The 12658-nt window shown below is 37.3% G+C and overlaps 1 protein-coding gene across 1 annotated transcript in view; it reads left to right on the top strand.

The window, feature by feature from the left end:
• The window catches only part of MYO16 (myosin XVI), a gene marked incomplete at both ends in the record, with an annotated part of 300394 nt that overhangs the window by 98535 nt on the left and 189201 nt on the right, over nt 1–12658 (top strand). Inside the window, 2 exon segments of the mRNA XM_080343675.1 lie at nt 1339–1492; nt 6760–6910. Coding sequence (XP_080199801.1) covers nt 1339–1492; nt 6760–6910 — 305 coding nt within the window.

Below are 12658 nucleotides of genomic sequence, written 5' to 3'. Positions count from 1 at the left end.
AAAATCCATGTATATTATGTATGTACTAGTTACTGTGACACTGTTTTCCTTCCTTCTTCTTGGTTTCTTAGTTATACACACACAGGCACACATATATGTGTGTATGCATATAAATTACATAGTGTGTAGGGTTACATACACATATGCATGTATGTATATGTTTTTTCATGTATTGCTGAGAACTGCTAGTCATGATCATGCAGGATGTCATGTCAAATGGTAACATGTTTTTCCTCTTGTTGAATTCCATCTTCAGTTTTGTTTCTCTCTTGTAAGTTCTTCAGCGCTTTGGTACTAGCTGCATTTACACTTCCTTGATGGCCTCCTACTGAGTTCCGTTCTCTATCTCAACTGATGATAGCACATAGCCTTGTGAACTGGAATCTCCATAGCTGTTGACTGAAAATTAATTCACCATCCAGTTTTCAAGTTTAACACCTGTTGTTTCCCACAGAAGAAGGCACTTTCTTAGACTAGATAGCAACAGGGAGCTGAAGCACTGACTCTAAAGATAACAGAATTATAGAGTATATTAGGTTAGAAGGGACTTCAGATCAACTGGTCTAACCCAGTGATCAAAGCAGGGCTAAAGCTATAATGCTAGATAGCAGTGTTGAACATGATTGTCCAACTTTTCGTGCCTAGAATAAAATAAAGAAGGAACCTAGTAATGTAGAAAATACAATCTTTCTGTCAGATTAGGAGGAAAAACTTCATTTGCATAATAAGCCAAGATATGTTATGCTTCAAATAATGTGCCACCTACATATACCCTCACAGGGAACCTCATGACACTCAAACTCAGGGAAGTTACCTGTGGTTAGATACTTGCCAGTTTGTATTTATATAAAAGGCTGTGGACCTAACTGAGATCATGTAATAATACAGCTAGCTAACCATATTTAGTATCTATTCAACATAGCTGTGTTGATTATATTTCTGGTCTGCAAACACAACTGATTTCAGCACTTCTGTATGTGCAAGACATATAAATATAGCTTATAGAAATGTAAAGGTTTGAAAAGGATTTCAGTATATGCTTTTGTTGAAATAGAGAGTTTTAAAGTTGTGTTTCTTTTCCTGAAGTCAAATGAATTACTGAATAATACTTCAGTTCACTACACTGTGAGAATGGTTTTTGAGGTTTTGCAAATGACAATTCCATACTGAGTTTGCTTTAGTTTCTGAGTAATTTCAAGTATTGTTTTATGATCAATATCTGAGCAATTATTTTCATTTTATCTAGCTGGATGCTTAATCTGATCTGGAGATTTGAACTGAAAGGAGCTTTTCTGCACTATTTTCTTTGTCTGATATCTTGATGTTCCAATGTCTTAGATGTTGCAGCTTCTGAATTTATTGAGGAAATGCTTCTGAAGGCTGAAACTGTTTGGGAGGAAAAAATGAAAGACCCTTTAGCTGTTTCTGCTTTATCTCAAGAGGAGCCATATGAAGAGATCATCCATGATGTGCCCACAATTTCCAATAAACTGTAAGTGTTGCTTTTGTTAAGAGTGATGCACTGAGGCCAGATTAAAATTTGAACTATATTTGCCAGTCTTTGAATCCTGTTTGTGTGATCTTGAAGTTATTAAAAACCCATCTAGGCATGGTCCTGGGCACCTGGCTCTATGTGTCCCTGCTTGAGCAGGGGGACTAGACAAGATGCTCTCTAAAGGCCCCTTCCAACCTCAGCCATTCTGTGATTCTATGCAACTTGATGGGTCAAGTAACTCTTTCATTTTGGTAATCCACTGAATCATCTTTTGTATTTGTATCTCTTATATATATTTTTTCTTTTTAACCTTAATGCTATTAACATACACTATGAATAATAAAAGACATTGTTATAAGTACCAGTAAAATTATCTGGAGTTGCCTTAGCAGAATTAGTAGAGGTTAATACTGTAGACCCAAAGATCCTTTTATGACGGTAGATGAGAATAGAGTAGCAAAACTACCATTGCTTGTGACAGAAGCAGGGGCAAGTCCTGAAAGTAAAAATATGCACAATCACAGATAAAATGATACAGCTCCCTGCAGTAAGAACTTCGTAGTTTGATTTATACTGCTTAAAAAGGGAAAGCAAAAAGAGAAGCAAACATTTATACACTTAGGGAAAACACCTTTTCTCCCCCTTTCTGATGCTCAGCTTCACTCCAAGCACTTCTTCCCCCTTGGTATTGCTGCAAGTTACACTTAATCCCTTCAGTGAGGGATTCAGGGTTCATCAGGGCAGGGTTGTGGTTATTTCTCTCTGCTGCTCCTTCCTCCTTACTGCTTTCCTTTGCTTTGACATGGGTCCTCCACAAACTGCGGTACCTTCGGTGGGGTACTTGCTCCAGTGTAGCTCCTCCCAGGGCCACAGTGCCTTCAGGGAAATATCTCCTCTGCTGTGGATCTACCCACAGACTGCAGTCCTTCCAGGGGTGGACCTACACCAGTGTGGCTCCTCCGTGTACCACACAGGACAAGAGTGAAGAGAAAGCAGAAGAAGAGAGAAGTAACTGAAGTACCTTCAGGGGCTGGTGGTGTCTGCTCTACAGTGGACCATCACCTCTGACTTGGTGGCTCCTCTTTTGTTTCTTCATGTTTTTGTTACTTCTCTCTCTGTGGCATTTTCTGCCCTTTCTTAAATATATTTCCATAGAAGTGCCATCAGCTTAGCCAATGGGCTCAGCTTTGTCCTATGTTAGGACCATTGTGGATCTGGCTGAAGCCACCTGTGTCCTGCATGAGACAACATTTGGCCTCTCCCCACAGAAGCCCACACATACCCCCTTTACTGCCAAAACCTTGCAGCTTATGCCCAGTACAGTAATTTGTAGGCAACGCACTTTGCTCACTGCAAAATATCAATATATAAATTTTGGCAGCATCTCATTATAAGTATTTACAAATGCATTTGTGATGTACCATTATTTAATGGATTGCCACCATATCTGTTTCTTACTGTGTTGCTAAAGTATTATCATTTGTGAATAAAATGCTGGAACCTGGCACATGAAAATGAGTGGCAGTAGAGACCTGGTAGAGTAGCGAGCTGGTTTTGTATTGAAGACCACATTGTCATATAATCAACATTTGTCTTGCTTTTCTGTTACCAGTATGAGTTTGTTTGAAGGTTGACCAAGTAATTTAGCTAAAGCACAGAATTGTACTAAAATTATGAGGTTATTGAAGATTGACCAGCGCAGAAAACCTAAGGTCTATGCTGGAACATTTTGCCAATTTTATTTCTAATGGTACAAGCAGAAGAAATTCTGTTATTCTACTGGTAAATGTATCCATACCAGAATACATTAATTGACATAGCTTATAGTTCAGGAAATTGCATTGACTGTTATCTGTTTGAAGGTGATTTTAGGCTTGTGATGTGGCCCCAGTGATCACCACTGCACTTCTAATTTAATACATGTACTTGTAGAAGTTTTCTTGGTGCAATAGTCCCTAAGCCAACAGATAGTGCAGTCATCTATGTAGTAATAAATAGTAAAAAATTTGGAACTTATTCTCAAGGTAATGCTAACTTAATCACACTATATATTTTCTTATACATATTTAAGTAAATATTAATTATGGTAATGGATGTGTTTCAAAATGGGCAGCAAAATGTGAAGTAAAGCATACATAGAAGTGGTCATGACAACAAAGAAGAAAATAGATTACATTTTTCTTCTTACAGAGCATTTCCATTTAACCATTTATGTAGCAACTTGCATTTCATTTATTCTACTGGTTTCAGACACTCTGCTAATGTTTAATCAGTTCTGAAGTTTCTGTCACATAACTTAAAAAAGTTATTTAGACTGAAATTTCAGAGATATGCAGTTTAGAGGTGTAAATTGGCTTAGAAATTGGAGGAAAATGTCATTGCAGAATCCACCTTGATATAATGCTTTCTATAACATCTTTCTACCAAGTTAAAAGCTGCAGTAGTGATTCAAATATTGATGAAAAAACTGGCAATTATTTGATTGTCAGCTTCCAGTTTTTTATATTACTTCTTTTTTCTTAGAAAACAAGGACATGCTAGAGGATGGGAACTGGCAGAAAACCATCTCAGTTTATCTAGAAAAAAAAAAACAAACTACACAAAACTTCAAATTAATTGCATATATGATGTCTTTTACATCTAAAAATTAAAATTACTATTCTGCCATGTAACATGAAGGATTTTTTTCCAGTTAGGTATGCCAGTAGCAACAGTCCTACCTTGTTCAAGTAAGATTACCCTAGATAACTCTCGTTCCTGTCTATTATGCAACATTATTTTGACTTAAGTCTCCCTCTGTGGTTAATTATCTATTAATTATCCATTAATTTTCATAAAAGAAGACAGTTCATGCTAATCTACTTGCCTACATTAACATAAAATCTTGTCTTGCTTTGTCCTATAGTTCAGTTTTCAATGGCATTGCTTGACTTCATCTTGTGATTAATAGAAATATATATGAATGTCAATGGAAATATTTTTAAGAGGTATTATTTTCTGAAAACACTTTTTTTCAGTTTGTTTTATTTTTCTGAGTCTTCTTGAACCTGAGTCATGATAAACTGTTGGAGTGATTTTAATATATTTTTTCTTTCTTGTAATAATTCACATTTTTGTTCTAATATGAATTATATGTCAACATTTCTATCATGTAAGGTCCTATTAATATCTCACAAATGCACATAATTTATAGATCATTGTCCTGTGCATCAATACATTGGAAAACACCAGTTAAGTCATTGTTGTCCTCTTAAGTTCCAAATGCATCTGTGGAAACAGTAGACACCTTTTTTTTCCCCACACTTTGCTGTGATTTACAACCTACTTCTCTTTTGCAACACCTGAAGAGTTTATTTTATTTGGGGAGTTTACAGCTGAACTTTAAAGAAGTGTTTCTCATGTGTGTTGCATGGTTAACACAAAAGTGGTCAGATTAAATGGATAAGGTTCAGCTTCACAGAAAAAAAAATCCTGGATCTTCACAATGTAAAAGAAGCATCACATGAATAATAAAAAGTTATAAATGATAGTGCTTTGTTTTTTAGTATTTGAATTAATTAAGCGTATGCTTTTCTTTATATCTTTCTTGTCTTTGTGATTAAATATTAAAAATAATTCAGTCTAAAGGAATTTGAGAGATTTGTACAACAGCGAAGGACTACTCAGAAATAAAGATTTATATTTAATTATATTTCATTCAGCTCTGAGTCTGGGTAAAATGTGAAGTAGTATTAGACTTTTCTGCCTGTGAGTGTTACAGCTATTTAATTTCTTCTGTGACATCTAACTGCCAAGTTCATGAAAAGAGTTGGCCAATGACTTTTCTATTCTGCAATCCAAATCAAGAAAAAAGGTGAAACAAGGTGATTCTTGGATCTTTTGGCCATGTGACATTTGGTAAACAAATTTATGGCAAATCTATCTTAGTAAAAAAAAAAATAAAGCTATATATATATATATCTGAAGCACAACATAATGAGAAAGGAAATTGTGTATATTTTATTAAAAAATGCTGAATCTAATTCTTCCAATGTTTGCAGACTGGCAGTTTCATGAAAAGAAAGGGTTTGTTAATGTATTTTTTTCCAATGGGAAACTACTACTTGGACTTTTTTCCAATGAATTCTGCTTGGAACGAGCTTTGCCTTTGCTTAGGAATGTACCTTTCTAAAACTATGTCTGTGGTTCGGTTTTGTTTTCAACAGCAATGGAAATCAATGTTAGCAATGGATCCTCCTTTATTTCCTTTGATTTAGCTGTGTGTGTAATCCTGGCTTTATTATAATCAGTGATCAAACTCAAGTAACTTAGAGTAAAAATAAGACTTTTTAAACTAAATTTGACATCTGGACATGGTCCCATAGTGGAATGTGTTATTCCCACATTCCCACATTGAGGCAACATTTCCTTTCAAAGAAATTATACACACATTTTGGCAAAGAGCTGTTGCTCACTCCATGAGATTGTCTCAGTTGCACTGTTGGAGTCCAGACGATTATTTTTTAAGATGTTTGTATTCTCAGCTCCTGGGGCTGATTCCTCGCTAATTCCTCTACACAGAAGACACTGCCAAAATCATCCAAGATTTTGGCATTGTTGTTTTTCAGAAGTATGATGTGGTCTGAAGTGTCAGTAAGAGAAACATCTCCATGTGTAGGTTTGACTTCTATGTGAATGAAGAGTGTAGTGTATTGTTGCAGTGATTTCAGGAGTCTGCTGTGTGCTTGGGTTCTTTTAGCATATCACAAATTCAAAGCAGCTTTTGGTCATAAAATATATCTTGGATATTATCTCATTAAAAGCAAGCTAAAAAGTGGTGGAATTTAATTTTGTTAATGGCAATGGCAATATCTGTATTGAATTATTTTAGAATATATTATTTTTCAAAACAGTATTGTGTAGATTAGTTGTGTATTTTAAATTCAGTTTCCAAATTGGCTATTGATTTGCTAGGCTAGTGCTATCAAAAGCAGACTCATACATATTCTCTTTGGCTTGTTTGGTTCTGCTTCAGAACAGATATGCATAAAGGTGAATTTTAAATCAAAGTATTTTGCTCTGTGTCTTTGAGAACAGACTACTCTATGTGAACAGTTTATTTCTCACCAATGTGTTGTGGGGTTTTTTTGTACTTGGACTGGCAACTAGTGTCTGAGCCCTGAATTGTATTTTAGTTCTGTGTTTGTGCCACCCCCATTTGGCAATTTTTTGTTTGGCTGACATTGTCAGGAGGAGTCTAATCACTTTATTGATTCTCTTTGCAGCAATTCCCTGGCTTTACCGATTGCCAAGCAAGACAGCTTGCTGGAGAAAGACACCATGTTTAAAGATGCAGCTAAAGGCTTATGTAAGCAGCAATCTCAAGATGGTGCACCTGAAAATGTCACTGTGAGCACCACAACCAAACTCGAACAGGTAACGGCATGCAGTTTCTTGAAATGCCTATTGAGCCTTAGGTCTGGAAATTGTAAACTTATGAATCCGAAGACTGTAGTAACTTTTTTTCCCCTCACCACACAGAAATATCATTTGCACTGTGGAGCCTTGTCTCCTTGATCTCTCCCTGCAATCAGTCTGGTCATGCAACAAGTTCCCTCTCTGCAAATTGAAGAGCTGCCTCCTGCCAGCAACTGGTGGCAGGTCAGGGGCTGCAGCAGTTGAGGGGCTTGGAGCCCCTCAAACTCTATTCATGGCTAACAGCAGGGGAGGGAAAACTGTTAGCACTGCCCAAAGGGTGCTCTTGTCTCCAACTTTGGTTTACAAAGGAAAGGAGCACAACCTGGGAGACTGCAATTTAAAGATAGGACTTGCTTGATTTACAGCTGCAGTGTTAATTCCCTTTCTTGTGCTTGTGCATTAGGATATAGGCACCGATTATTTGGATACCCTTTAAAATTTTCTCCACAGGATCACAATTTCATTCAGCCTTAAGGTGAATGCAAAATGAGGCAATTATCTGTTGCTTATAAATCTGGCATGTCCTAACTTTGAGTATTTAGGGCATAAATGTTATTTGGGTTGGTTTTGGTTAGCTGGTTGTTCTTTCCTACAAGGGGTTTTATTTTATGGTATATGCATTTGGGAGATATATGTTCCAGAAGTATGTAGCCACTTAAGAAAAAAAATACTTTAGAATTGAGGAGTGGAGGGGAAAGTTTCCATTTAAAATAATTTACTGTGAGTTTGAAGCTAAACAAAAAAGCAAGATACTGTTTCCATTTAAACCACGTTCAGTTCAAAGAAACTGCAAAGCTGCCTTGGCAGAATCATGCACTCCATTGCTTTTTGTTTGAGCACATTTAAAAAGAATGTGTTAATTATATGAGATCAATCAGTGAGTTCATGTGTCAGTCATACAAGTCCATCTCTGAAAGTCCTCAGCTTTGGAATCCCACAGAGCACTAATTTTCCCATTCAGTCAGAAGATATCACAACACGTTTTGCACTTGGCTGGCATCTTATTTTCATGTCATACAATTTCTGGCCTTGCTGACTCTGCAGGGATGTGATGAAAACACAGTCGACCTAAAAGAGACACACTACTGGTCAGAAAAGTAAATGCTTGCAACCCTCTTAGAAGGAGCCTTCCCTTTATGAAAGGCAGGTCCTGTTTAACCAACCTGATCTCCTTCTACGATAGCATGATCCACTTAGTAGATGAGGGAAAGGCTGTGGCTGTTGTGTACTTAGACTTCAGTAAGTCCTTTGACACCGTATCCCACAGCATTCTCCTGGGGAAGCTGCAGCTCATGGCCTGGATGAGTGCACTCTATGATGGATAAAGAACTGGCTGGAGGGCCGGGCCCAAAGAGTTGTGAATGGAGCCAAATTCAGTTGGTGGCTGGTCATGAGTGGTGTTCTCCAGGGCTCAGTATTAGGACCAGTTCTGTTTAATATCTTTATCAATGATCTGGATTAAGGGATTGAGTGCACCCTTAGTAAGTTTGCAGATGACACCAAATTGGGTGGGAATGTTGACCTGCTGGAGTATAGGATGGCCATATAGAGGGATCTGGACCTGGAGCACAGGTCTGATGAGGAGCTGCTGAGGGAATTGGGGCTGTTTAGCCTGGAGAAAAGGAGGCCAAGGGGATACCTTATCACTCTCTACAGCTACCTAAAAGGAGGTTGTAGCATGGAGGGGGTTGGTCTCTTCTCCCAGTAGCAAGTGGTAGGACAAGAGGAAATGGCCTCAAGTTGCACCAGGGGAGGTTTAGATTGGATATTAGGAAAAAAAATTCTTCATGGAAAGGGTTGTCAGGCTGCCCAGGGAAGTGGTGGAGTCACCATCCATGGAGGTGTTTAAAATTATTTTAGATTAGGTTCTTAGGGACATGATTTAGTGCTAGAGTTAGGTTACAGTTGGACTTGATAATCCTGAGGGTGTCTTCCAACCAAAATGTTTCTATGATTCTATAATTGTAGAGAAAGACAGAGAGGTGTTTAGCCTAGGGTCTCACTGAGACTATCACTTGTTTCTAGATGTTCAACAGGAGTGTGGACAAGAAAATATATACTTTCTTCTGCTTGATTCTGTTTTGCTGCAGACCTAGCTAAAATTGTTCAAGTTTTCATTACCTGTAGGCTTTTGCTTTATGGTTTGTGAAGTAAAACATACACGGAAACTGACTGGAAGAAGAGCAGCTAATCTCCCAGGAGGGAAAGTGAAACCAGAGGTTTCCATGCTGGTACTTTTCTCCTGCACCATGATCTAGAGTCACTTTAGGGTCACAGGGCAGATTTTCAAAACTTTATTCCTACTGTTTCATCATACATCAGTGCAACTTCCCACAACAGTTACAATTCAAAAACAAGGCAGCAGACTTAATGGTGAATCTCTTTTAGCCCCATTAGCTGAGAAATTTCTGGAGAAAACTCTCTGTGAAATCCTACTTGACACAAGCTAGAAGGAATGTGTGTCTTTTTGTCTTTTAGAAGAAGTAGAAACTGCAAAGCTTGCCCAATATATGCAGTTGCTGAATAAGGAATTATGCTCCTTTGGAAATCAGTGAGCAGGAACAGTCCTATCTGGGAAATCAACACTAACATGGGATAGGTTAGAAACTGTGCTATTTCAGCTGTTATGTTTTTGAATGACTGGTTGCTGGTTGCATTAAAAAAAAATCGTATATTAACAGAACTTTTCTGTTGGCAAGGGCTTAATAAACTTTGGCTCTTATGGAGAAAAGTGGTTAAAACACTTTAATCTCTTCAGAAGATATTTTAATTTTAGTAAACCAAAGAATTCCCATATTTCGTGAAATGAAAATATGAGGTTTTTTCTTGTCTGAAGTGATATAATTGTGATCTTGGAAACTATCTTTTCTGTCACAGGTGTTTCTTGTTTCAGCATTTTCTTGATGATGTTTTTTGATTGTATTTATGGGCAGTCTCAGTTTTTCTTGGGAACATTAAGCTGTAGTAACTTAAACATATTGCTTACTGTGAGCAGTGCTTTATTTCTTCCATTCTCTTGTGGAATGAAGAGAGATACCTATGACAAAAGAATCAAGAGGCAGCAAAACCTGCCATAGTTGAAGAAAAAGCAATCAAGACCAAAATTTCTCTGTACCTTGAATATTCTTGTTAATGTATTTTTGTTACCTGTGAGGATGGGGATTGTATTCTATACTACTTGCCATGCAACTGTAGGCATATGAATATCATATCCATATTTGTGTATATAATATGTAGATCTTAGTTTTCAGAGATGTTATTTCCAGGTAATTTTTTTTTTATTTTTTTATTTTTTTATTTTTTTTACATCACAATTTGGAAATTAACAATTTTATTTAGTGCTCATACCAAAGGAAAGCTTTGAACAACCCCTTCCCCCCGTCTCTGCCTCTTGGGTATATTCATTCTAATGAGTTTCACAATCTTGTATTCTTACCAGTTGCATTCCAAACGACATTCAGAGTAATCATGTACTGTTTAATTTTTCAATAGGATATGTGGAGTCATTACTTGGATTTTATGTTCATACATTATTGAAATAGATCAGCATGATATTTCCTATGCTTTGTGTCAGAAATTTCGTACATTCTTAGGCAATATGGCATGCAGATTAGGCCTTTGTTGGAGGATCAGAGTCAAAAATTTCATCTTATTACATCTGAAACATGCATTTTTAATAGAGAAAGCTCATAACTTCTTTGGCTTTTTTATGTAGCCTCAGTTTTTTTTAATTGCAAAAATAATGCATAAGAGTCTTAACAAAATATTGTTTCTCATAAAGTAAGATTTTTGTTACATGAAGCATGGGAGATGGGGATCAAATGACTACATTGATAAAGCATTTTGGGTCTCTCTTGGCTTGTATTAGCTTTTGCTTATTCCTAAGTAAAAGATGTTCTTTGATCACCTGTAATGTCAAGGTCTGTGCTGCCAAACAAAGACAGCAGTATGAATAAGTTCCAGAATTTTATCATGGCTAGCAATTGCTCTTCCTCTCAGCTAGGAAGGATATTTTTTCTGATAGCAGATTGAAATTAGTGTCCTGAAATTGAATTATGTGCTTCATGCTACAAAAAATATATAGATAAAATATTTTATTTTTCTTAATTGAGTCTTTTTTATTAAAAAATAGGGGGGTTTTTTGGCTTATAATTCTTGTTTACATATTGTTGGCCATATGAACTGTGTGACAGAATATCCCCCGATACCCTTTTCACTTACTGCATACACAATGGACAACTGTGTGTATCATAGCATTACACATAAGAGCTAGAATGCAACCTTATTTCAGTGACACAAGTATATAAACTAAAAATCATTAGAGATTATTATCAGATTGTGAATGCTGTTAAGGATATGTAATTTAAATAAGTAAATAAGAATCTTCATTGTTAGCATTACAAAAAGCTTAAAAGCTAATACTTCCAGAGGCATATTTATATTAGAAATTATGCTGTATTTTTGGTTGCTTTTATTTCTTGTCTCATAAAATATGTATCATGCAATCATGGTATGATATCCACACACCTTCATGGAGAAGAAAAAAATAAGAAAAATCATCTATATGTTCAGAAAATAAATGAGAAGAACAGAATTTGAAGGATCCCACAAATAGGTTATACTAATGTAAATAATGTTTACTACCAGGTCAAATTGGTTGTCACTCTAATGTGCTTAGTGTTTCTAATTTCTATGTGATTTAGTTGCTCACTGAGCTGTGAAATTTGATGCAAAGAGTGCTACAAAATGCTGAATCACCAAATCCTGAACTTTGTAGGGGAAAAAAAGAAAAAAAAAAGAAAAATATTTACATTCTTGGAGTTCAGCTGAGTACTTCACATTTCTAACCGTTTATCTATAGAGTCAGCATCTTTGGTTATACCTAGATTATGAAATAAAACCAAGCTGGGGCCTATTTACTGACCTATGGATATGTGGGATTCGTCAGCTCACATCCATAAGACAAAACTATTTTCTCCTTAAGAAGATTGAGCCCTGCCCAAATAGTCTATGGGCAGTGACCATTGGCATGGGACCTGGATGATACCCAGGTATTATCTGCATGAGTGCTAGCTGGAATGAGCCAAGAACATACAAGGAAGTCTGCTAACCATTCAGAAAATGTCATAGAATCATAGAACGCTGTGAGTTGGAAGGGACCCACAAGGATCATCAAGTCCAACTCCTGCCCCTGCACAGGACAACCCCACAGTTCACACCATGTGTCTGAGGGTGTTGTCCAGTCTCTTCTTGAACCCTGTCAGGCTTGAAGCCGTGACACCTCCCTGGGGAGCCTGTTCCAGTGCTTCACCATCCTCTGGGGGAAGAACCTTTTCCTAATGTCCAACCTAAACTTCCTCTGGCACATCTTCCTGCCATTCCCTTGGGTTCTGTCATTGGTCACTAAAGATAAGAGTTTGGCACCTGCCCGCCCCCCTCCCATTATGAGGAAGCTGTAGACCATGATGAGGTCTCCTCTTAGTCTCCTCCATGCTGAACAAACCAAGTGATTTTAGCTGCTCCTCATATGGCTTCCCCTCCAAACGCTTCACCAGCTTCATAGCCCTCTTCTGGACACTCTCCAGTAGCTTAGTATCTTTTTTATCCTGTGTTGCCCAGAACTGCACACAGTGCTTCAGGTGAGGACGCACCAGTGCAGAGCAGAGCGGGACAATCACCTCCCTCGCCCGGCTGGCCATGCTGTGC

This window comes from Nesoenas mayeri (assembly GCF_963082525.1).
Source record: "Nesoenas mayeri genome assembly, chromosome: 1".
In the NCBI taxonomy this organism is placed as follows: Eukaryota; Metazoa; Chordata; class Aves; order Columbiformes; family Columbidae; genus Nesoenas; species Nesoenas mayeri.
The sequence above is the reverse complement of the archived record's forward strand: the minus strand, read 5'-3'. Positions and strand labels throughout refer to the sequence as shown.